The 24,890-nt window shown below is 43.9% G+C and overlaps 1 protein-coding gene across 1 annotated transcript in view; it reads left to right on the top strand.

The window, feature by feature from the left end:
* Window positions 1-24,890, top strand: part of SCN1B (sodium voltage-gated channel beta subunit 1) — a 609,798-nt gene that overhangs the window by 395,246 nt on the left and 189,662 nt on the right. Inside the window, exon 3 of the mRNA XM_069604933.1 lies at window positions 13,690-13,927. Within this exon, the coding sequence (XP_069461034.1) occupies window positions 13,690-13,927 (238 nt within the window). The remainder of the gene's footprint in view (window positions 1-13,689; window positions 13,928-24,890) is intronic.

Here is a 24,890-nt window from a genome sequence, read left to right as displayed (position 1 = left end):
AGTCAGCAAGACAAGTCAGCTTCCCTCCACAACCATTCTATCCTCCTTCCTGTTGTTGCCAATCCTTCTTTCTATCTCCTTCTCCCAGTCAGTCTGTCAGTGACCCCATCAGTGAGTGAGTGAGTACTGTTCAATCTATGGGTTTGGATTTTTATAGATTAGAAACCATTCACTGTTGAGGTGCGTACCATTTCTCTATTTTGATTGGTCATTCTATGACATTGGACAGTGTTCAAAACGTGACATCACACAACCCCCCGAACGAACCCCTTTGTACTCATTGGGCATATTAATGGGGAGGACTGTCTAATGGGAGTAAATTCTAAACACAGTATTCCTCCCATTTGATGTGATGTCGTCTTGGGGGGTTTTATATTAAACATTTGTGATTTCCTTAAACAGTATGTTCCGGCCATGTGATTAAGTTACTAATTAGTTTTGCAAATTGCTCTCACTCAGTTGAATCAAATGATACTATTCGTAGCTCAGCATGACATGTGATGTCTGTGTGACAGATTCTTGCTTTATATTCTTTGATACTTTCACACAAATATTCTATTCCCATATCAGAATATCAGCCAATCCGGCATGGATGCTAGGATATAGGAATTACTGAGGGGCAACGTTTCTGTGAAAAATTATCTACATTCGTATAATTTGCACAATTAACAAATATAAAAAAGATACTTTTTTACATTCAGCTGATTGAGGGTTTTACCCTGAACAATTTAAAAATGTACATACAAATGTAAATTCAACAATACAATCACAATATATACACATGCACATGAAAATTCAACAGTGAACATATAATACGTTGATTTGTTTGTCCTTTCTGCATATCAAAAAAGTCAATGTCTACAAACCAATCCAAGGTGACCACTAGGTTATTTGTCAAGCCTTCATATAGCAATGGGGAGATTTCCAGCCTCTTCACTGGCCTGTCAAATTAAAGCAGCTATTTCACTTTGCCATGATATCCATATTACCCTTCAAGGGGAAACATTCCCCAGATCTAAGTAACTTTTATCTGTTTTATCTGTTTGGTAGCCCCTGTTTTTTCCAATATATTCCAAATATCAAGGAATGTAAGAACAGGGCCTTGTTGTTAATTTACCTTTCTCACAACATAGTACATTTTGGACCTCCTACGTAGGGAGCTGGTTGCTTGTCAATCATGATTCAAGAAATAATGACTAACCCAAAATCCAACCATGATCCAACTGCTGACTTAAAAACATCCCGCTTAGGAAGCTGAGGTTGGGGTGGCATAATGAACCCACACTTCATAACATCACTGTAATGTAAACGGCCAGGAAATCATAACCCAAGGGCATATTCAGTGCTGGAAAACCTTCCCCTCATTCAAAATCCTTCAATCTAAGAACTAATCAGTTGTTCTGCGTCGTCAGTATTCTGACTACGCTGGACTACGCTCAGATCTTAGTTTGCACATACAGGAGCTTTGCATATCCCTAAAAACATTTGTCAGGACCTAGTAGGGATGTAATTTGGGGGTAGCCAGGTGACCCCGAGGCCTTCCTTGCTACCCCTGTGGTCTTCCTTGCTACATCTAAACAAAATTAAAAAAAAAATAATAATAATGGAAGCTCCTGGGCTGTGGCCAGCTCCATGTGGGTCTTTGTTTCTGGAGTGGCTGGTTTTCTTGTTCAAGCCTCTTAGAAAAAACAAAAAAGACAGGGGTTTCCACAAGTGTAACACTTAGAGCAGTGCCCCTAAATAAGAAAGAATAGCAATGGCAAATAATTTGTCGTTCTGGAATTCTATGCATTAATTGTTGGACTCATTAAAGGTTTATTTCAGGCACACTGCACGGATTAAGTCACTGATTTAGTCAATTCTTAAACACCTCAAATTCACAATGCAGACAAAAACTTCCCAAAAGCATTTAGAGTAGACTAAGCATCCATTTCGATCTATGTATTTTGCCTTTCACAAGTTGCAGTTCTAGCATGTGTTTTTCTGCTGTTGTCTCTGTTACCATCATCACAAAACATTCCATTTATGTGTCCTCGGTCACTTGACAAAATCCTTGTGCCTAAAGGATTGTGTACAGTGTAGACATGTTTGACCATAGCACATCAAGTGGCCCCTGATTTCATTGTACTACAATTAATGCTTTGTTGTAATGTGTCTATCTTTCCTATCTCCATGGCATTCTGTTCAGGATGAGTGTTTGAATGCATGAGGTAACGAGTGCCCAGAGTACAGGATGCCGTGTGAGTGTGCTTCTTTCCCTGCGCTACTATAAATTCTTTAATACACAGTTATGAACCCTCCTGATGATATGTATTTTGAGAGCCTTTGAAGCATGAAAAATAGATCCATGCAAGCTTGACACGTGGCCACCTTTGCACTAGAGCAGCAGATGAATTTACCTGTTGCTAAATCTCAGTTACCAGATTAATGGTATGCACTACAGAGTGTAATTTGATTTTTGACTTTGAGAACATTCAGACATGTAATTGCTCATTTTACTATAGCCGGTAAAATAGCTCTAGCCGGTAAAATAGCTCAGTGGAAACACACAAACACACAGTTTAGGAAAACAATTCTTTATTATAACGCATAAGGGGGTATAACATGGGGGAGAAATGTCATTGTGCTTTAACTGCATTTTGTTATCTGTACAAATGGAGAGTTTTATCTAGTTACATTTGTATTAATGGTATTATGCCCTTTGAGATAAAAAATAACAAGCAGGGCTCAATTTTGTTCCAATAGTGCCTCGCTTAGGGCACAGGACTATAAATGGATGCACTTGGTACATCACCTGCTTAGGGGACACCTGGACACTCCACACCGCATTTACCAACTCCTGTGTGGGCACCGATGCTATAAACGATTTTTGTGGGTTTCCTCGGGGGAGGCAGAAGAGAGAAGGGACCTCACAACATGGCCCATCAAATGGGAGGCTTCCCGCTCTGGCCTTGGCCTTTACACACCCCTCTCCTGTGACCCTAAACAAGCTGCCCACATCTCACCGCAGTCAGTGTAGTAGCTACACTTCTTTTATTCAAAGGACACCGCCACTTCAAAGGAAAAGAAAGATGGTGTGTGCCCACTTCTTGGGCCCTTACACAGCATACCCCAGCATTTTAAGACCACAGCACTCTGCTGCTGTGATGTGTGTGTGATCTGCAGGTTGCAGGTTCGAATACCAGCAAGGCCAACTCAGCCTTACATCCTTCTAAGGTTAATAAATGAGTACCAACACAGGTTGGGTGATATTGTATGTATATTTGTTGTATATAAATCGCTTAAGTGTAAGTGCCATATGATAAGACATCGTGATCATTTGGCCTTAGACGTCTGCTTGCATTCACAGAAATTTGGAAATATGTGCCAATACACACTGATATTAACGATACATATGGTGATCCATTCTTGTATGAAATGTATATCACATTACAGTGATATCGTAACAATATGTTTTTTATTGTACTTAGAAACAATGCTATGTGATGCCACTTCCTGTTTTGTCAAGGAGTGAAAGGTTGTGTTCCATCGCTTCCCGTGATGTCACCTCAGGCTTGTGTCAAATGATGTCACTTCCTGTGATGGCATCAGATGTCAAGGGTCGGGTGATGCTGATTCCAATACCCTGGCATTTTGGTGAAATGATGTCCCTGGGACTTATGTTGTTAAAATTGTCAACTAAGGCTAAGGCTTTTGGTCATAGAGATGCACACTCACATTAACAAGTACAAACACAAACACACAGTTTAGGAAAACAATTCTTTATTATAACACATAAGGGGGTATACAGTTGGGTGGTCATGTCATTGTGCTTTCACTGCATTTTGTTATCTGTACAAATGGACAGTTTTATCTGGTTGCATTTGTACTAATGGAATTATGCCTTTTGAGAGAAAGAAATAACATACAGGGCTTAATTTTGTGCCAATAGTGCCTCTCTTAAGGGCCAAGAAAATAAATGGATGCCCTTGGTTCATCCCCTTCTTAGGGGACACCTGGGCACTCCAACACTGCATTAACCAACTTCTGTGTGGGCACCGATGCTATTAACGAATTTTGTGGGTTTCCTCAGGGGAGTGCGGAAGATAGAAGGGACCTCACAACATGGCCCGTCTAACGGGAGGCTTCCTACTCTGGCATTGGCCTTTAAACACCTCGCTTACACACCTCGCTCCTGTGACCCCAAAAAGCTGCCCACATCTCACTGAAGTCAGTGTAGTAGCCACGCTTCTGTTATTCCAAGGACACCCACACTTCAAAGGAAAAGAAAGATGGGGTGTGCCCACTTCTTGGGCCCTTACACAGCAGACCCCCAGCCTTTTGAGACCACACTACTCTGCTGCCAAAACAAACGAGAAAGAAACCTGGATAGGACACGCACCACTGATAAGGAGTGCCACTACTTTACCTCGTTGACGCTGCCCAATCAACCCCTAGCAAAGAGAGAAGATAACGGGAATCTTGCACTTCTTGTGCTGGTTGACACTGAAAGTTAACCCCAACTGAAGCCTGTCGAGCATACCCTCTGCCACTGTGGCGGTGAGAGATGACCAGAGGGTCTGCATCCCCTCAGTGCTAGCCAAACCGCTTCTGAGCCACTCGCCGGCCTAGGCCGCCATGGTGCTGTGAGTGGGAGTGAGAAAAAGAAGACGCTGAAGTGCAGCTGCTCCCTCCCACATTCCTGCTGAAGCCCTACTGCACACTCGAATGAGAGGGATCCTTTCCCTTACTGCCATGCTCTTTGAGCACATGACGAGGTAATTGTGGTTCTGCCCCTTTAAGGGCACACGCACGCGGCAGAGAGAAGTTGCACTCCGCTGCGTGCACTCTAAATAAAGTAGGAGCCCAAACCAGCAGCAAGTGTGTCCGGGTGCCTTTGTCAACTGGGATAGGGGCTCACAATACTCTATGAGTGGAGACATACAACAGTGGCGACGTGGCAGGTAATCTTTGACCCGGGCATGGCGGTGAGGATGGGGAGGTAATTTTTTTTGTTTTGATGCTCTGATCTTAACTTCAGCGTTCCGAATCCCGTGGAGAGAGAGAGAGCCATGCGGTTTGGCCGTCATTTTATATCACACGCTTGTGATAGTCGCTGCTCTTTGTTAGAGTGCTTGTGCGCCATCTGGGCTTAACTTTTGGACATCCTATTAGCGGAACAGCTGATTATGCACATATGGTGCTTTTGAAGTCATTTCCTTCAGTTTTTACATCACTTTTTAGGTGAGGAGCTGGGGGAGGACTGCAATTTCCTTTGTTTGTTTCCCTGGCCTTACTCTACTCAATTTTTGGAGTCACTGGAGTGGCTAGGTGGTCCCTTGGCAGCAACATCTGCCCACCCTGTGCACTTATGGTAATAGTGTATTCCTGGTGCCCCAATTTTTCATCTTTCTGGACATTTGGGGGCTTTGCCAGATGCACAGGCCTGCTGGTTGTTTGATGGTGGAAGGAGTCATCTGAAGATCACAGGAGCAGAGGCTCATGATCATTGTCACACTCATCCTTGTGGGCAACTTCTTCTCTGCCTGACGGATATCGCCACACATCCTCTATTTACTGGATGGTGAGTTGCGGCCCCATCTGATTTGGGTGGGGTGCCTGTGCTCGCCATTATGCAGGCTGATCAAGCAGCGGGGGCATCTCTGGTGCCCCAGGCTCCGGTGCCCGTGGCACCACCTGGGATGAGACATCAAGGGGCACTCCAGTCAATGCCTGAATTTGACATCTCAGGTGCCCCCTCCAGTCTGGGGCCACACTGGAGGATGTGGATTGACCAGATTGATATCTACTTTAGATCCACAAAGGAGACCGATGATGACAGCAAGGTGACGACGCTGAAGTATTCTGCGTGGCCTGCGGTGCATGAGGTGTTCCAGTCCTTGCAACCTCCTAATGCTTCCTATGATGCCGCGAAGGCCGCTCTGCAGGAAACATTTTTGCCACTGGCAAACACTGTCTATGAGCGTTTTGTCATGGGCCCCACTCGCCAGAAGGATGATGAGACTTTGGACACTTTCTATGGCAGGCTGCGCCGGTTGGCTCTGCCATGCGCTTGGGACAATCCAGATGTAATGATCCATAACCAACTGATCCAAGGGTGCGCGTCATGCAAGTTACGCAGGGAGGTGCTGCGTGAGCCAGGGATCACGCTGCCTTGCATCTTGGAGCTAGGAAGGTGTCAAGAAATGTTGGAGGTGAGAGCATCCAGAATGGAGGCGGGTGTGCGCCCAGGGAAGTCGGAAGAAGGAAATGAGGATATGATCTCCCGCACCCTGCAGAGTTACCTGCGCACGGGAAATCATGTGGCCGCTGTGGAGCGTCAGACCATTACGCTCAAATGTGCAGGGCTCAGCTGCCTGTCGTTTTCCCAAGGGGGTTCGTTAGGGCGGGATTCAGGAGGGCGATGGCAAGGAAGAGGAGGAGAATGTGTTCTTCGTGTCCACCGTAAGCATGTTGCGATCCAAGACCAGGAGGCAGCCAAGGTGCCTGGTGAAGGTCAATGTTTCATCTGTTCCATTGCTGGTACACACAGGGGCCTCGGTGAACGTCATGGCACTGGAACACTATGACGCCATGGAATGCCCGCCAAAGCTATTGACTCCAAAAGCTTGCTTTTTTTATATTTGGTGGGGCACAACCCATCCTGCTGGATGGGGAATTCCTTGCCAAAGTGGATCGTGGAGGAGCATCGATCAAAGCCCGCTTCTACATGATGACTGTCAGCAGTAACACTTTGCTGAGCTACGCAGCGGCAGTGGTGCTAGGTATTGTCAGATTTGCCTACTCGGTGTACATGGAGGATGTGCAGGAGCTACTGGTGAAGTACAGCCGTCTGTTCGAGAGCATTGGGCGCATGGCAGGTAACCCTGTGAGGCTCCACATCGACTAGTCCATTCAACTGCTTGCTCTCAAAATTCGCTGAGTCCCATTTCATCTGCGGGACTTGCTTGACAAAGAGTTGGACAATCTCGTCACGTTGGACATCATTGAGAAGGTGGAAGGCCCAACACCATAGGCCTCGCTCATTGTCATTGCCGGAACCTAAGCAACCAGACCCCATGCGGACAGGTGTGGACATGAGGCTTCCAAACACAGCCGTTAAAAGGGAATGCCATTTGCACCCTATCATAGACGACATCATCACCGAACTGCAAGGAGCCAGGTTCTTCTCAAAACTGTAAGGATTTGGGGTTTGGGACGGTGATACACGCTCAAAACCAAATTGAATATAAGTGGACTCTGCTCTGGGGATTTGTCCCGCTTATATATCAATTCTCCCATTTTTGGGATTTAAAGTGCTCACAGCGACTAGCTACATTAGATACTGTTTCCCTCAAGGGGAATGTATGAATTTCTCACACTGTGCCGTGCACAGACTCCCAATAACTACCATTTGGGTCTCTGTGAATTCTTGGCTTAGTTTAGTTTAGTTTATTATTTGTATAGCGCCGCCTGGCCCTAGGGCATCCAGGCGCTTGCGATGAATACAACAAGAATAATACAACAGAAATGTACAAACCGATTACATATTTACAAATTTACAGTCTTGGTGCATGCTAGTAAGGTAGGGCTAGGCAGTTTACGTTTCTTTGGATAGAAGCCAAGTTTTGGTGTTGTGTCTAAATCTGTGAAAGGAAGGTTCTGATCTCAGCTCGAGTGGAAGTGAATTCCAAAGTTTGGAAGCAAGCACGGGGAAGCTGGAGCCACCTGCTTTTTGGAGCTTAAATCTTGGGATATTTAAGCAATGTGTTTGAGCTGATCTGGTAGGGCGCGCTGGGGTGTGGTGATTGAGATTGTCGGATAGGTATCTGGGTGCTTGGTTAGCTAGGCATTTGTGTGTGAGTGAGATGGTTTTATATTCAATTCTTTGTGGTATGGATAGCCAATGGCAGGTGCGTCTGGCGTCCGAAATGTGTTCATGTTTGGGTATGTTCAGGGCTGCTCGCAAGGCGTTGTTTTGTATGACTTGTAGTTTGTTGATGTTTTTCTGACTGGTTCCCAAGTATAACGCATTGCAGTAGTCAACTTTGGAAAGGACTAGCGCTCTGGCTAAGGTGATGCAGTTGGATGGTGAGAGGTAAGGTCTGCTGGCATTGATGAGTTTACAGGTGTAAGCAGTGGCTGATGAGATGGAATTGATCTGTCTTGTCAGTGTGAGGGAGGAGTCGAGGTAGATTCCTAGGGTTTTGACGCTGTTAGAGACGATGATGTTATTGCCGTCTATAGTGAATGCTTGATAGAGTTTGTCGAGTTTATTAAGTCTGGGTTGGGAACCTAGGAGAAGAAGCTCGGTCTTGTCGTCATTGAGGCATAGGCCATGCTTGGCCATCCATTCTTGGATAATGGAATAAATGTTGTTGAGAGCAGTGAGGTCGGTGGAGTAGTCGCCTGTTAAAGGGATCAGTATTTGGGTGTCATCTGCGTAGTTGGTGTAGATGACACCCAAGCGGTCCAATATGTCAAAGAGGGGTTTCGTGAACACATTATACAGAGTGGGGGAGAGGCAGGAGCCCTGGGGGACACCGCAAGTGACTGGGGCTGGGATGGCAGAGGCTGTGGGTGTGTAGACTCTCATGGATCTGTTGTTAAGGAAGGAATGGATCCATGCGTTGGCGTTATCTGAAAATTTGGCTGCTGAGGATAGATGTTTGCAGAGGATGTCGTGGTTGACCAGGTCGAAGGCGGCCGATAAGTCAAGAAGGAGAAGGATGGCTAGTTTACCATTGTCTTTAATATTGTCCATCTGTATCTTAAGGTCAATCAGGGCGGTCTCAGTGCCGTGTTTGGGGCGGAATCCTGATTGTCTGAGTCCTAGTAAGTTATTTTTCTCAAGGTGGTTCTGTATCTGAAGATAGGCAGCTCTGTCGAGGATTTTTAGTAGGAAGGGTACGGTCGTAATGGGTCTGTAGTTGGTGGGGACATTAGGGTCAAGGGTGGGCTTCTTAAGTAAAGGAAGAACCCAGGAGTCCTTGAGGTTGTTGGGCACTATGTTGGAGGTGAAAGATGAGTTGATGAGGGAAGTGATGAAGGGAGCAAGTTGTTTGGCTGCATCTTTAATGACTGGGGCTGGGCAGGTATCGCCTTGGCATTTGGACGGTTTAAGAGAGTAGATTATTTCTTCAACCTCTTTGATGGTTATGGTGGAAAACTCAAAGAGGTTATTGTCATCATTTTGGGGGGTGGTGTGGGTGTGTGTAGAGGGGGTGATGTTATCAGTGAGGGTGAGGCTTTCTTTCTTTGTCAGGATTTTGGCTTGTACTGTGGCAATTTTGCCTAGGAGTGCTTCCTGGATGCTCGTGCACCAGTGGATGTCTTTGTTACAAGTGTCTGGAGTGGGGGAGGGTGATTCGAGTTCTCTCAGGATATTGAAGAGCTCTTTGGTATTAGATTTGGCGTTGCTGATTCTTTCATTGTACATGTTTTTTTTAGACTGGATGATGGCTGATTTATAGATGTTCGATGCCAGTGCGTAAGATGTCTTATTAATAGTGGATGGTGACTGTTTCCATGCTAATTCAGCTTGTCTTTTGGATTTGCGGAGTGTTTTTAGTTTGGGGGTGAACCAAGAATTGAGGTGTGCTTGTGGTTTGGCTTTCCGAAGCTTGAGTGGTGCTATGGTGTTTATGGTCTTAAGGATAGTTGTGTTGTATAACTCTACTAGTTCAGTAGGGTTGGTCATGGTGGGTGAGAAGTCGATGATGGGTTGGAGTAACGGGAGGAGTTTCTCTAGTGTGATATTTTTGTTGTTTCTTGTGAGTGTGGGTGGGGCATTGGAGGAAGGCCCTGGTGTTTGAGTGCCTTTGTTGATGGTGAAGGTAATAAGGTGGTGATCAGTCCAAGTGCATGGAGTGTTGGAACGGATGGTAGTGTTGCAGTTGAGGTCAGCTATCCAGTCAAGGATGCAATTTGCATAAATCAAAAATCTGGATCTTGACAGCTTATATATTATGGATACTCTATCGTTATGAGAAGAATTTTGGCCATTCAGGACTACTAAATAATGTGTCTACTGTACCCAAGATTCAGGCCTTGAAAACGACCAGTGTGTCGAAACATGTGTCGGCTGTTTGCAACTTGAATTAAATTAAGGATGATTTCTCAACTTTGTAACTGATAGTGATTGTGCATTGAAATTAGTTCTCACTTATATTCAATTTGGTTTTGAGCACGTATCACCGTCCCACACTCCGAATCCTTATATTTTCATATTCCAACCCTGGTGGATGAGTTGGAGGGACTAGTGTGATTGCTGCCATTGCGCAACTTCTTATTGTTAATTTAAGATTAAATCTTAGAGCGAACAAAAGCGCACAGATTCTTCGATTCTATTCCACCAACTACGCTATTCTGTCTTCTCAAAACTGGACTTGAGAGCTAGATACCATCAGGTGGTGCTGCACCCTGAGTCGCGGTACATCACAAAATTCACCACGCACCATGGCGTCTATCGCTACAAAAGTTTTGGTATGTCATCGGCAGCTGAGGTCTTCCAGAAGATCATCCGCTGTGCCCTTGCTGACCTGGATGGGGTAGATCAGGCAAGCTCCCCGGCTTGGGGGAGCTCAGGTGAGGAGGGCCCGATCCGGGTGGCGGGCAGGAGCTATCCCCAAAAGGTCGGGATGGGGAAGCCTGGCCACCTGAATGACTATGTTTTGGACCCCAGAACTGGCGGGAATACCCCGTGGACTGGAATTTACATGCGGGACGGGGGTGGCTGTGATTAAAGGGGTCCGTTATTGAAGTGTGTTGTGTGGTTTGATGGTTTGTAGATAGCCATACTTTGTTCTCTGTTTTGTTATGAAAAAGGAGGAGTGTGGTGCTCCCCCTTCAAGGGCACACACACGCGGCAAAGTGACGTTGCACTCCGCTGCGTGCACTATAAATAAAGTGGGCATTCCTGGCCGCGGCAATGCGACCAGGGACCCCGAATCAGCAGCGAGTGTGTCCGGGTGCCTTTGTCAGCTGGGGGAGGGGCTCAAGGTACACCGTGAGCGGAGACATACAACAGTAATGACAAGAATAAATGACAAGATACGTTCACCCTCACTCCAGGGCCATGCCTGCCTCTCTGTGATGTGCTCCCCCGTGCGCTTCTGAGCCAGGGTTTGTTTCATCGCAGCCTCGCAGGCCACACAAATCACATGCAGTCTTCCCAGCGGCCTGCATGTGCGGGGTGCAAATTGGAAAAAGAAGGTACTGATGAGGGACCCTTGCCATAGCGTTATACCATTGATGAAGAAAAACATTGACTCCACGGGGAACAAGGAAGCCAGTATATGTGTTTTAATTGGCCACATACTGATTTCCCAAAATTGTATGCCGCAGTTGCTATGTTTTTTCTTCCAGTCAGGGTTCATTTGTTTGTAAAAAGGGGCAGTGATCAAATATAGTAAACGTAGGCCAGTGTTCTTGGTGAGTTCCAATAGACCTGCTTCTGGATATTTAATCTGGAAAGAGAGTCAAGGAGATGCTTCTGTGACAGCTATTAATATTGTTTTGTATAGCCATATTTATTGGGTGGGAAGGTAGACCTTTTAATATATTTCTGTCTGTGTTTGCCATTTCCGGGTAGGTGCATCCATTATATGCATGTATGTGTTTTTTGAGATGGGCTGATCTGACTGACCTGCTTGCTATCTGAAATCCAAGAAAAGAAAGGTCGCCTTGCACTCTGCACACACACACCCAGTGCATCCCTGAGTTTAATACAAGCACGTCTTTTTGACGGTTTTACATTTCATCGACATGTGTGTTTTTTATTTTTATTTTGCTGATGAAATATAACGTTTCTGTTATTTTGTTTACATTTGCACATTTCTGACTTACTTTTCAGTTACAAGAGGGTCCTGTTTTTTTCTCCTCTCATTCCAAGCGGAGGCACGTTTATCTGCCGGCCATTGATTGACATGTTTTTCTCATTCGGTTCTGTACCTGCTCAATGGGGCTACTAAAGTCTCTTCATGGTGCTTGTGTGGTCCATCAACTATTCCTTCTTTTGCTGGTAGTTTAACTCACAACCTTCCTTTTGCAGGTGGCGTCTATCTCACAGTTGTATTCTTGCTGGCCCAGGGCACCTCCTCAATACACCCTAAGGACAGTCATCTGCAGACATAGGCAACCAATACACCAAAGTGTTACACAGTGAAGGCATTTGCCACCACTACGCCTGAAGGGCTAAACACGCTAAAATACTACCACGCGCCTATACCTCATTTACTAGCCGCGTTGCTAAAATTGCCAACAGACTTGGAACTTCATACTCGAAAGAGCTCACCCAAGGCCCCGCCTTAAACACAAAACCACAGACCCACCATTATATTAATTTGGTTCCCCCCATAAAGGCTGTTAAGTGGTTGATTGTCGTCGTGTGGTTGTGGGGATGGCGCTTATTTCATAGACATTCAAATGCATGTTTCCTTCTGCTCTTGACACTCACCCTACACATCCATTTTGTCATAACATAAGTATTGAAATGTTGCATATATATTTGGTCTGTCCCACTTCATCTTCTGAAGTTAGCAACAGAGGAAATGCACAATTTCTGTGAAATGCACAACTGTTTCAAGTATTGTGTTACACATTTTAGGATCTGGATCAGAATATTACATTTCCTGCATTGGGTTTAAGCCATGTTTAGTATTTTCCTATAAATGCAAATATATTGTCTAGGTCAGAGGTCTGCAACATTCGGCGTTTCAAATATTTTGGACTACGAGTTACATGATCCCTCATAATTAAATATGCTGGGTGTTGATTATGGGAGTTGTAGTCCAACACATTTGGAGACACAAAAACTGCTTGCCGTTGACGTAGGAGATGAAAACATGGTCGTGTTTACTGTCTTCACCATGCTGCCATTAGCAGCACAGAATTTACCCCACCACCCTTGGCGAGCGCGTATTTAACGCATTGCTAATGGCAGAGTCGACTCAATGGTGAATCTGGAGTGGGGAGAGGTTGGGAAAGGGAAGGATCAAGGCAGGGAGGAAATGGAAGAAAGGCTGCAAAAGAGTGGCGTGGAGAGAGAAGAAGGACAAAGTACCAGAGGCAAAAGGGAAGGTTAGTGGGGAGGGGAAGTCAAAGCAACCAGGGGAGTGAAGAAAGGAAACACCCTTTCAAAAGGTGGTGAGATGGGGATGAAAGGGGCAGACCCTCGTTTGAGCAGATCGAGCGGTGCAGGAGCCCAGAAGAATCATGGGAAATGAAGTCACAGTAAAGATCTGCACCTTAAGAGCGATATGGGAATTGGAGAGAGGGGCGCATGGAACCATATGGAAGCGATCTCAACGTAGTACTGCACTTGCAAGATATGGGATCGTTCACTATCTTATCTCACTTCAAGGGCATGTACCATGCTCAAATGTATGGACTGTTTATAGTCCTTTTTAACCTCGTAGCATGTGCAAGAATATTTTAATATAAAATGAGTGTGCGGCCATGATAGCGGCTTACTTTAGCATTTTAATGCGAAATTACTTTTACAATTTTAGAAGTTTAATGCTGGATGGTTCTTATAATAGCTCAAACGCATAGATGATAATGCACTGTGATTGTGTTATGTACGTTTTTGGTTGCTGATGATGATGAGAGCTTCAAGATCCTTGAAGAGTCGTATAACTAATTACACGCCAGTGCTTCTGGTATTTCTTCCTCTGAAACCCTGTTACTTTTATTTCCTGTCCACCTCAGATTTACCGCTACATGGACCTGACGGAAGAGGTCCTGGACGAACGCTTTGAGGACAGGCTGGTGTGGAACGGAAGCAAAAAGACGGAAGACCTTCAGGACATGTCCATCTTCATCACCAATGTCACCTTCAACCATTCTGGGGAGTACATATGCCGGGTGAACCGGACGCTCCTCTTTGAGACCTACGACTACAATGTGAATGTCACCAAACGTATTCACCTTAACGTAGTGCCCAAAGGTGAGTTCCTTTGCTATGCGGCGCAAGTTCAGATGTCTGTTTACTCTGGCCATAATGACACACACTGAGCATAGCCAATGAGCTTTATAAGATGCTCAATTTTCCGGAATAGCACGGATCAGCTTTTTCACAAATGTCGTCTGTGGATTCCCAGGGGGCTGTGTAGCACTACGCATGATGCACCGGTCAGCCTCCTTTCATACCCACCACACATGTGAGTGATGGCAGAAGGCTTCACAGTGACAAATGTCTTAGTGAAATATCAAAAAAAGACAAAGGCATATCCCTGCTTGAGGGACAGAAATAGAGGTGGGATCACAGGGTTTCTTTCCGCTGCTTCACCACTTCAAGAAATGAATGAACAGGTCCAAAATGATCCTCTCATACATTGCACAACCCCCCGTGCCTGTTTCAAACATCTAGGCTACCAATGATGTGCACAGTCAGTTGTCTTTTTTGAATTATGGACAACATTCTTGGGCACAGGTGTAGGGGTGCGCTAGCGCACCCCATCAGTTGCACCCAACAAAGGTATGAGAATTGGGCCAAACATTAGCATTTTCCTTTAATCACATATGCTCCTAACACATGTTCTTTATGTAATTTATTGTGTTTAATTTATTTCATGAATAACTGAGCATGTCACTTTGTGGCCCCTTCCCGACACTTTGATAAAAATAAACACTGGGTCAATAGGCATAGGTGGGTCCAATAGAATGTCAATGGGTTTAAGATCAGACAAATGTTACTAAGAGGTGGTATTTTATAAATCAGTGGGAAACCTTCTATGAACCATGAATTGGGCAGTTATGTCTACCCTGCAGAAAGAGGGGCTCCCTGCAGATAATACAACTGCTGAAATCTGTATTTTTAATTATTTCCAAGAGCCTTAATTGAACAAACAGTTTTTATTTTTTTATTTTAGGATTTTCTGAACGGTAGAGGCCTTTATGATGGCCATATGGCTGACATATGGTCTTCCATGAGCCTGGGGGTCCTGTAGCCCTAGCGTTGCTCTTGAACATTGGTTGGCAGATAGGAGTAATACTCCCCCTGCAGGACGCGGATGATCTCTAGTGTCCGTCACTTGCCACAGGTATGCAGGACACATGTTGAGCCATCCTTAGACATGGCGCAGAAGGATTGGAATTCCATCTGGTGCTCCACCACTGGTTATGGAGCTCCTGTAGGGTAGGTTTCAGTGTGCTTTGTTTATTAGGGCACAGTATGGCTGCTGGGGGAATCACTGCTTGGACTGGGAGGTCCATGGAGACAATACAGAGGTAGGCTAGATGCGCCATGGCTTGAAATGGCCTTTAGGGGTCAGTTGACTATAAGAGTATGGGCCAGTGCAATTTGTTGTTACCAGTGACCACTATTTTGAACTGAGAGGAAAGGTTACATCAGGGTCATATTTTACATCTAAGCCCTTTGTTTTTTTTTATGTAGCTGGGGTTATTTAAAGGATTGCGATTCAAGTTGATTGTGTTATTCTATACTCGGCATCACCAGTACTAAAGCCATTGCTTTCAGGCTCTTAAAACAGAGACAGTTACCTTCATGGAGTAATACCCATGATTATAATTATAACTGTTCTTTTAAATATGTGTTTTATACCAACCAGTGGTTTCAAAGTGTGGGATCGGGATTCGTACCTGTGTTGTGCTGTGTCCCAAGACAAACGCGCTGCCCCGGAGCTATACTTCTTCCCCCAGGATTGAGAAACTTGGTGCTGTTTTTTGTCTCTTCATTGTTAAGTGGTGCACCTGTAGTTTTAGCAGTTTCCAAGCCAGTCTACTCATGGAAAATCCTGAACATTTCCACCAATTGGATGGTTGCTTCATTCCCCCGATTAGGGCAGTATGTCCGCTCTAACATCTAAACTGCACAATTCCTCCCCATACTTTACATATGGAGCATTCCATGTTTTGCAGGAGATATATTTAATCTAACCTTCACTTGAGCAGCACATTTTGCTCCATCACAGGGGGCATCTGCTACTGCCCTCACCTACAGAAGACACTTAACCCGAATACTCCAATACTCATCTTCTATTGGTCTGTACGTTGCGTTGAGACCTTTTCAGGCCTAACATGTAATTGTCCACGTGGGCATTTTTACCCTGCCACCATCGGAAGAATTTCCGTCGCTCGAGGAGTGATAATATCCTCATTGCTCGCTTAACGGAGAACGACCAAGCCAGCTGGCCTCATAGACGGAAATCACCCCTCTCTGGTGGTTCCTTTCCCTCCCTCAGGTAAGGGAAGGCAACACATTCCATGGAAGCAACGTCCTCTCGAGTCCTTGGGTGGAAAGGTACAGGGAAGCGAGGCAGCAAGCGAAACATCATGGGACATCAGGGAAGAGCTCCCATAGAGCCTGGGGGTGATTTCTAGACAATATAGTTGTGAAAATAAACATGAATATGATGGGTTATTCACAACGCGCTTAATACCCAGAGGTTTCTAAGCGCGGAGCCGGGGATCGAACCTGTGGTGCTCCGTGTCGGCTTGCTTCCAAGGGGAGCATGTTGCCCCTGAGCTATCCTCCTGGGAAAATGGAAGTGCACTGGAGGTCATCCTTGCAGTATGCAATAGTCCCATACAGTATTGCCAGGATGCAAACACAGCAAGCTATAGAGGAATAAACATTTCTCTAGGGTGGACTGGAGAGGAGGGATTGCAAAATGTCTACATGAATCCTGGTTTTTAATATGGGGGTGAAGAGTTTTGTTTCTGCCTGCAGAATTGTGCGAAGTTCCCGACTATAAAGCTGGGCACAGTTGCAAAGATTCACTTTTACATTTGAATGAAGGTATTTGACTGCTGAACTATTTTTGGATGAAATCTCGCGCCCCCTATCATTGCTGCCAACAATCCTCAAAAACATGAATGTGCGGAGGTTGAAACGCGCATGCGTGAGCACGTTTCCTAGCTTAAGACGTTCTGATAGAAAGAGAACACGAGATCACAAAACAAATTGGATATGCCAAGGAGGAGCTAACATTATTAAAACAATTAAAACATGTGGCGCACTTCTTTATCCACAACCTCCGATAAAAGGTTAACAGAATTTACCGAAAAGAACAAACTGGTTTATTAGCTTGAGAAATTCAAGGAACAGAAAACAGCAGAAGCAATGGGTCAAAACATTCCTCCAGTCATGAGGATGTCCTATTGAACACTGCCCAGACCTGAGGGAAACTGAGGAAGTGATACATTCCCAAGCCAGGTGGCTGCCTGCAGTCCATGGAATGTTCATCAGTCTCGTTTACCCCTTTGACCTGGAAGTAATTGTTAATGATCTGCGGGTCATCTTTTCAGCAATTAGTGTTTTCAGAGATATTTTCCAGAAACAGTCTTCCTCGTTAAAAGAGTTTCTACATTTTTGGTTAAAGCTGTTTGAGGTGATACAAAACCCAGCTCTTTTTGGTAAGTTGGGCCGCAGCGGTGAAGGAACTTCCAGGAGGTGGCAGTGGCTTTAGGCAGACCCCTCCTTCTCATGGGGAGCCCCACACTTCAAGCCCACACTGCTCAGTGAATGCAATGGCAGGGTCAACCAGGTAAGCAGTTTGACTAAGTGACTAAGGACTAAGTGGAGTGCCTGCCCCATCTTCCAATGTGAACTCTTCTAACGGCGCTCTGCTTGCGCCGCTCACTCCATTCTTTTTTCTTTTTGAATGAATGGCCCCCCACATGCCATTATGTGCCAGAGTTTCCTTCCTTCTGTTTCTCCCCCCTGCATGGGGCTACATGATCTCCCCTTTGAACTATCACCAGCCCTGAGGATAGCCTTTGCCTGATCTAGAGATCTGTCTAGCCATGATTTCTGATCTAGAGGCAAACGGTTGCTTTCCAGTACTCTGAAACGGAGGCACCTCCCACAGTACCCTGAACTCCCAGGTACCTCCTCTAAGGGAGGAACGGAAAACTGTGAGTACCAGACAATGGGAACCTTATGCTGGACCCCTGGTGAATTGCATATTAATTCCATCACAGGAATGCTCTACCTAGTGGAATGAAGGAGAGTGGCCGGGACTCATCTAGGGTTTCCCCCAATCCAGCGGCATGCACTGTACTGAGTCAGGGTCCATCTAACATTGGATGAATGGAGATGGTTCCCCTGCCAAGTCCAGCGTAGCAGGAGCGATGGGAACAGGGTCAGGATTACACTCCGAAGGAGCATTTTCATTTTGGGGGTCAAGTTCCCTAGGAGTGGGATTTGGCACGATGGGCCTAGGAACCCATACTAGCGTCTGATCTACGAAAGGGTCATGGTAAATGCCAAACTGATCACCCTTATCATCATCGCTGGCTTCTGTTTGGCCTTCGACTGGTCTAATGGTCTAAGTAGCTTGAGAGGTTTCTGGGGATTGAGCCAGTGAAAGGTCTTCCACTTTTTTTTTATTTTTAAAGTTTATTAAATTGTTTTGTTTTTTGACGCATACGCATCTTTACAAAATTATTTTTCTCTTCTTTACAACATACATCGTTTCACATCCTTACATACAGAAAAAAATTGTTTTTTGTTATTGGTGCATCATTTAAAAAAACAAATATTTACATGGTTATATAATACTTTTTACATTCATCCTAGTATGTTTTTGTGTTTTTCCTCCACTTAAGATTAAAAAAGACAAAGCTTATCCAACATATCAATTGTATATACAAATACAACAAAGGTTAACTTATAAATTCATAAAAGTTCCTCAAACAGGAAAAACAGTTACCAAAATGAACAAGGAGCAGCGCGTAACGCGCATAGGACTGCAAATCTATTCAGAAATAACATTTTTTTACCATACCGATCAACATGTTTTACTTATAAAATGAAACAAAACATTAGAGAGAAAAAAGAGCAAAACCTCAACGCTTCACATGTTCACTAGTTCTCCACCTGCCGAGTGATTGCTTCATCAATGATTTTCACTAATCGGACAGTTGCCAAAATGATCGCATTACAAGATCCCCACATACAACAAGTCCAAATTAATTCTCTTGCATTTAAAGTGTTGGTGCAATTAAATGAAGTAATAATTTTTAGTCTCTCAGCTTCGAAAGTTGGACATATGAGGAAAAGGTGTTTTAAGGTTTCATTGAATTCTGGCATTTTACAGAATCTACAAATGGTATCGTCTGAGTTGATGCCCCTGTTAAACCAATGTTTGATTCTCATTTTAGTATGTAGCAAATCTAAATGAAAACGCATATACAATGCGCAAGTTTCAGCGCTAGGGGAGAGCATAAGGTATTGCAAGAGGGGTACCTGAGCATGTCTATATGTCGCGTATTCCGCGAAGGAGGGAGATTGCGATATTTGTAGACAAGTGGTCGCCCAATCGTTCAAAAATAAGCACCTGTGAGCAATATTGAGTTTGTTTTGTAAATCTTCTGCAGGAATATTGATGTTAGATAAAATAATCCATATGCGCTGTTGAAAACATGCAATAGACCTAGGATGGGATTCTCTCAACATAGTGAGGAAGTCTTCATATAATGAGTTTTCCACAGGGAAACTCATATTGAGGTAAGTTTTCAGGAGTCGCCAGGTGTGGCGCGAAGCCAAAGAGTTTAAGCCTAGTTCATGGCGTAAAATTGCATTTGGAAGATATGCCGGAAGGCATAAAGTTACTTTCCACAACTTGGCTTGCAATTTATTTAAGAACATTGATAGATCTAATAGATTCAAATCAAGTCCATATAAGATGATGGCCTCTACCTTTTTGGAATAAAATTCTAGCAGAGGTACTAGGGAGAATTTACAATATTTGCGGAAAATGATTCTCATTTGATTTTGCAAAGGAAATACTTTTTCAGCAATGGCTTGTTGCCAAAAGACTGCAGAAGAGTTATTTGCAAGGTTATACCCTAGATAAGTTGTCTGAGAGACAATTTGAAGGTATTTGGAATCTAAATGCCAACGAAACTTACGGAACTTTTTTTTGGAAGAAAGTACAAGAATGTTTGATTTGGAAGAATTTATGGTAAGGTTGTTTCCTCTACAAAATGAATTGAATACTTCTAATTTATTTTGGAGACCCGAGTGAGTGCTGTCAAATAACAGCACATCGTCAGCATATACAAGCCAAGACAGATGAAGCTTACCCAGCTTAACTACATTAGATTTAGAGGGATCCCAAATACCTTCACCCAAATACCTTCAATGTCAGAGAGGTATAAATTAAACAGAACTGCTGCAAGATTGCAGCCCTGTTTAACACCAGTTGCTGTCGGAATAGCTTGTGTCAAGAGGCCTTTATTGTTAATGCGTACTCTGAAAGACGTGTTGTGATGTAAAAGCGCAATCAGCGCCACCAAACCAGGGGAGAAATTGAGTTTTGGCATTTTGTCCCAGAGTCTACCACGGATTACACAGTCAAATGCAGAAGATAGGTCCAGGGAGGCAATGAAGATCGGTCCATGTACTGGATTATGGGCTACGGCAATTAAATGCGCTAGTATGGTAGCATTCAGTTGCGTCCCCATGTTTTTTCTAAAGCCTGTCTGGACTTTGTTCAGAATGTTCCTCGCTTTGATATGTTTCTCCACCTCTTTAAGTAAAAGAAAAGCGAAGATCTTGGCAGCAACATCAATAAGGGCGATTGGCCTAAAATTGTGAGGATTGTTCAAGGGGCCTTTTTTATGAAGAGGAATGATAATCGAACTAACCCAAGAAGGGGGAGCGATTTAGTTTTGAAAATCGAATGAAAAATGTTCAAAAATACATTAGCCCCAAATACCGGCTCATCTTTTATTACGCACGGTGGTAGTCCGTCAGGGCCTGCACACTTTGAAGATTTTAACTTTGCTATTGCGACAAGAATATCTTCTACAACCCAAGGACAAGTCTCTGGAATATGTGCCACTAGATCAGGGATGTTCACTTGATTAAATCTCTCTGGAAGTAGGTATTTTTGTTCAAAGAATCTAAACCAGGAGGTACCATCTATTGCAGATTCCAAAAGAGGCTGTGAAGAATTATGTGACCCCCTCAGAATTTTCCAAATATCCCGAATGTTGCGCGTACAAATTAAGCGGACCATATTCTGATTACCAATAAGATAAAACGCTGAACGAGCCGCTTTTAACTTGTTTTTATATTTTCTTTGAATAGCCTTTTTGGCTATCAGCCAACTGTTCCAATTCATGATACCAAAGTTCCTCCTCCCCATACGTAATTCAGATTTTTTTTCCTTTTTTAATTTAGCAAGGATAGTTGGTAAGATGTTGGACGGTTGATAAGTCTTATGCTGGCTCAGCGAGGAGTCAGCTAAAGCCTTAAAATGATGCTGTATCATGTGGATGTTCCAAGAGAGAATGACCTGAGAGTGTTTCTCAGCCGTATAGGAATCAGGCCACCAGTCTCGATTGACTAAAAATGTCAGACGTTGACAAGTGTACATATTCCAACAAATAGAAAGAAACGGTCTGTCAGAGTGGGCCAAGGCTAGCACTTGGACCCTATCAAAGGATTCTGTCTGTATCAACAGAGTGCCCTCTAAGATGGCATGATCTCCAAACGGAGAAAAACAAGGCTTAATCATAGATAAAAGTCCGGAGAGGTATTTTGAGGTAATTATGTAATCAATGGTCGAAAAAGCATTCCCCCTATGCCAAGTGAAAGGAGACTTTGAACAAGATGTTTTGCTTATACATAGATCCCAATTGGAAAAGAAATTAATCCATCTCAGGCCATTTGCAGAAGCAGTTTTAAAATGGTAGGAGGATTAAGTAGGTAGAGCAGCATTAGGAGATGCATATAAATATGCATTGAAATCACCACCAATCACTAGCTCTGCCGGTGGTTGTGTGTATAGAGTATCCATAATAGAATCGTTTAATAAGTTCATGGCATCGACAATAGGCAGAGTATGAGAATTCCAATAGAGTGATATCAACACCACTCCCCTTGGCTCAACAATGTTTATGGTGACATCTAACAATAGAAACAGTTGAGTAGAAACACTGTGATTTATTACAAATCTATGATCATTGTTAAGTAAAATACTAATTCCACCTATTGGGCGACCAACTAGAGGTTGTGAGGCTGCATTGTGAATGGCAGTAAAGACATCTAATTGAAAGTTATGGACACACATGGTCTCTTGTAAAAAGAAAATCGATGGTAGGCTTGCTATGTCGATATTTGAGAACCATGTTAAAAGATTATTAAAGCCACAACAGTTCCAAGATTGGATGATGAGGTTTTTACATTAAGACTTTGTAGGAGGAATAGAGACTGAAGCAGTTGCCTGAACAGGAGAATTTAATTTAGGTAGTACCCCCATTAAACCATTCAGAGCTAAAGTTAGAGAAGCGAGTTGTGCTAACATTTTTGCATTCTCTGATGGATCAGTTAAGGCATCCTTTGTGGTATTATTTTGTTTTATCAACACAGGGGGTATAAATTCCAAAAATTGCATGGCCTTTTCAATGGAGGGGAAAGCTTGTAATTCGAGTCCCAGAAAAAGAAAGTCGGTTTTATGCTCCCAAATAAGTTTCGCAATAATGGGCGATAATACTTTGCAGAGCATCCAATTGTTATTGATCAAAGGCAACTTTATCCAATCCATATCTTGTGAGATTAAATTACGCAAGGACGGATTGTGTAAAGAGTGGTCATCAGGAAAGTGCGATTGATGGATGCCATACCATTAATTTGGGGATTGCTCGACCATCCAATTAATGTTTGAGTTTCCTCAGGGATGTCATTAAAGGAAGCAACACTGCTGTTAATTATTATTGAAGGAGATGCAGAAGAACGAATTGCAGCAGGCTGCACAGAGACATCCTGTCTTTCCCCCTGGGTTACTGTCGCCAGCATTGAGCCAGAACTTAAGGGAGTTATTATGTTCCCAGCCTGAGCAAGAGGTACTTCGGGCTCCAGTCTAGGCAAATTAGGCCTTTGTTCAGATACGTCAGACGTGGAAGCGCGCATTTCGCGGTTTTGCAGAGGAGACCCCTGCGCATCTAACAGTGCGGCGCCAGGCAAAGATTGATGAATTATTGCTTGAACTAAAGTCGAGTTCGAGGCATCAGTAGCAACAACAACTTTCTTAAGATTACTTATGCCTGCGTAGCAAGTTGTTCTTTTGTTCTCCATAGGAAGAAAGAACGTATTCAAATTTGCCTAACTCATGGCAGCAGGTGGCAGAGTGCCTGCATCACAAAAGGACGCACGCAATGCACCTTGATCTTCAAAAGTATTTTCCGAAATTGGTGGAAGAAGGGAGGTACAGGAGCCTTTCTTCTTACCTTTTTGCGTTTTTTGGAGGATTTCAGTTGCAGTGCAATTTGACTCTCTTCAGTTAATTGACTAGAATTCAGCTGAAGATCTTAATTTCCAATATGTGAAGTGTTCAAAGAAGCATTTATTGTTACACAATTTGAGGCTGACTTTTGGAAGGAGGAGGCTGCATTCGTGTTGGTAGCTAAGCAGTTCTTATTCTGTTTTGCCTTGTTTTTGCGTTTTACCGCTCTCTGATACGCTTTTTTCATTTTACGAGAAGGATGATACATGTGATTAGGCCCCTCAATACCTTGGGAGATCTCGTGTGAGTCAGCCAAGTCCAATAAGTTTGTGAGAGCAGACGGACTATCAGGAGCGGAGGCAGCCGTGGTAATCGGCGGAGAAATACTCAAAGATTCAAGCATTTCCAAATTAAATAATTTGGAGTTATACATGATTTGTTCGATTTGTAGAATTCTATCATGTTGTATTGGAGGAGAGATAGAGTGTGAGTGTGCCATTACTTCGGGTTTAACAACTGCATTTGTAAATGAAGTAGGCATGCCGTTCAACAATAGGGGGGCATCAATCGTTTGAGTGGTTTGAGATATAGAAGCTTGCATTGAGGTGGACACAGGCAGACTCCTTCTTACAATTTCGGCCATCCATTCAGGACAGGTTGCATGAAATTTGTGGCAGACTTCTTGAGCCAACATAAATCCCTCGATCTTAGCAAGTTGAAGTGAATTGGAAAGCATCGAATCTTTCAGATCTTTTAAAAGTACATGTGTGAATTCATGACCTTTATCTAATAGGTTTAGAATTCGGGTAAGAACTGGGAAAGAGTGAAGTTCCTGTTCCACGAGATGGGAAGAATTCCCATCGATTGGAATAGGAGAAATTGAAGATTGCGGATAAAGTGGCACAGTATTAAATTCCTGTGGTAACTGTTTGAATGTAGAGTCATGAATGGAAGGTTCTTCAAATTGTAGTTTCCTATGTAATAGGAGCTCACTTGTGGGTTAGCTAACTAAATTGCTAGGTGCACAATGAGTCTGGACATTTATGTGAGAGGTAACTGGATTGGGAAGAGGAATGGTATGAAAATGAACCTGTTCGCGCGTCCCACATGAGGCTCCAGCTGGGGTGGAAGGCCCCAAAGACAGACTAATATGTCTTTCTAGGGCAGCAATTATGCCAGGAGCAAGCATTGAGGTATCAGAAATGGGAAGCGGAGCTTTACCAATCTCTCCTGAAAAGACCTCTGCATTGAGGTCTTCATCATTAGCTGTTTTACTTTTTCAGCCAACGCTAGCTCAGGCAATTGTAAACTATTGGGCAGAGGCTCAAGGATCTGCGAATCAGGGTTCATTGTAGAATTTTGAAGGACAGCAACATGTGTGGAGCTCGAAGGAGGGGCTTGTTGGCTAACTTCTGAGGGAGGAATAACCACCGTTTTTGGTTTAAGTGGCTTCATAATCAGAGGTGTTTTTACTGACTCTTTCAGGCATTTTCCATTCCTAAGGGTGCTAAAGGTGGAATCCATCCGGAACTAAGCCTGAATCAAGTGGACTCAGAAAAATAAGGCAACAACCAGAATAAGCAGCAGGCAAAAATACCCTATGAACCCCCCAATAGCCTCGGTGGTCAAGGAATCACACCTCAACCCAAGCTAGACACACAATGTCCACAAAAACGCACGGAGATCCAGACACCACGCGCCGCGCACCGCGAA

The sequence above is a fragment of the Ambystoma mexicanum genome, chromosome 1p, assembly GCF_040938575.1.
Source record: "Ambystoma mexicanum isolate Mex_15411 chromosome 1p, UKY_AmexF1_1, whole genome shotgun sequence".
NCBI classification, from domain to species: domain Eukaryota; kingdom Metazoa; phylum Chordata; class Amphibia; order Caudata; family Ambystomatidae; genus Ambystoma; species Ambystoma mexicanum.
The sequence above is the reverse complement of the archived record's forward strand: the minus strand, read 5'-3'. Positions and strand labels throughout refer to the sequence as shown.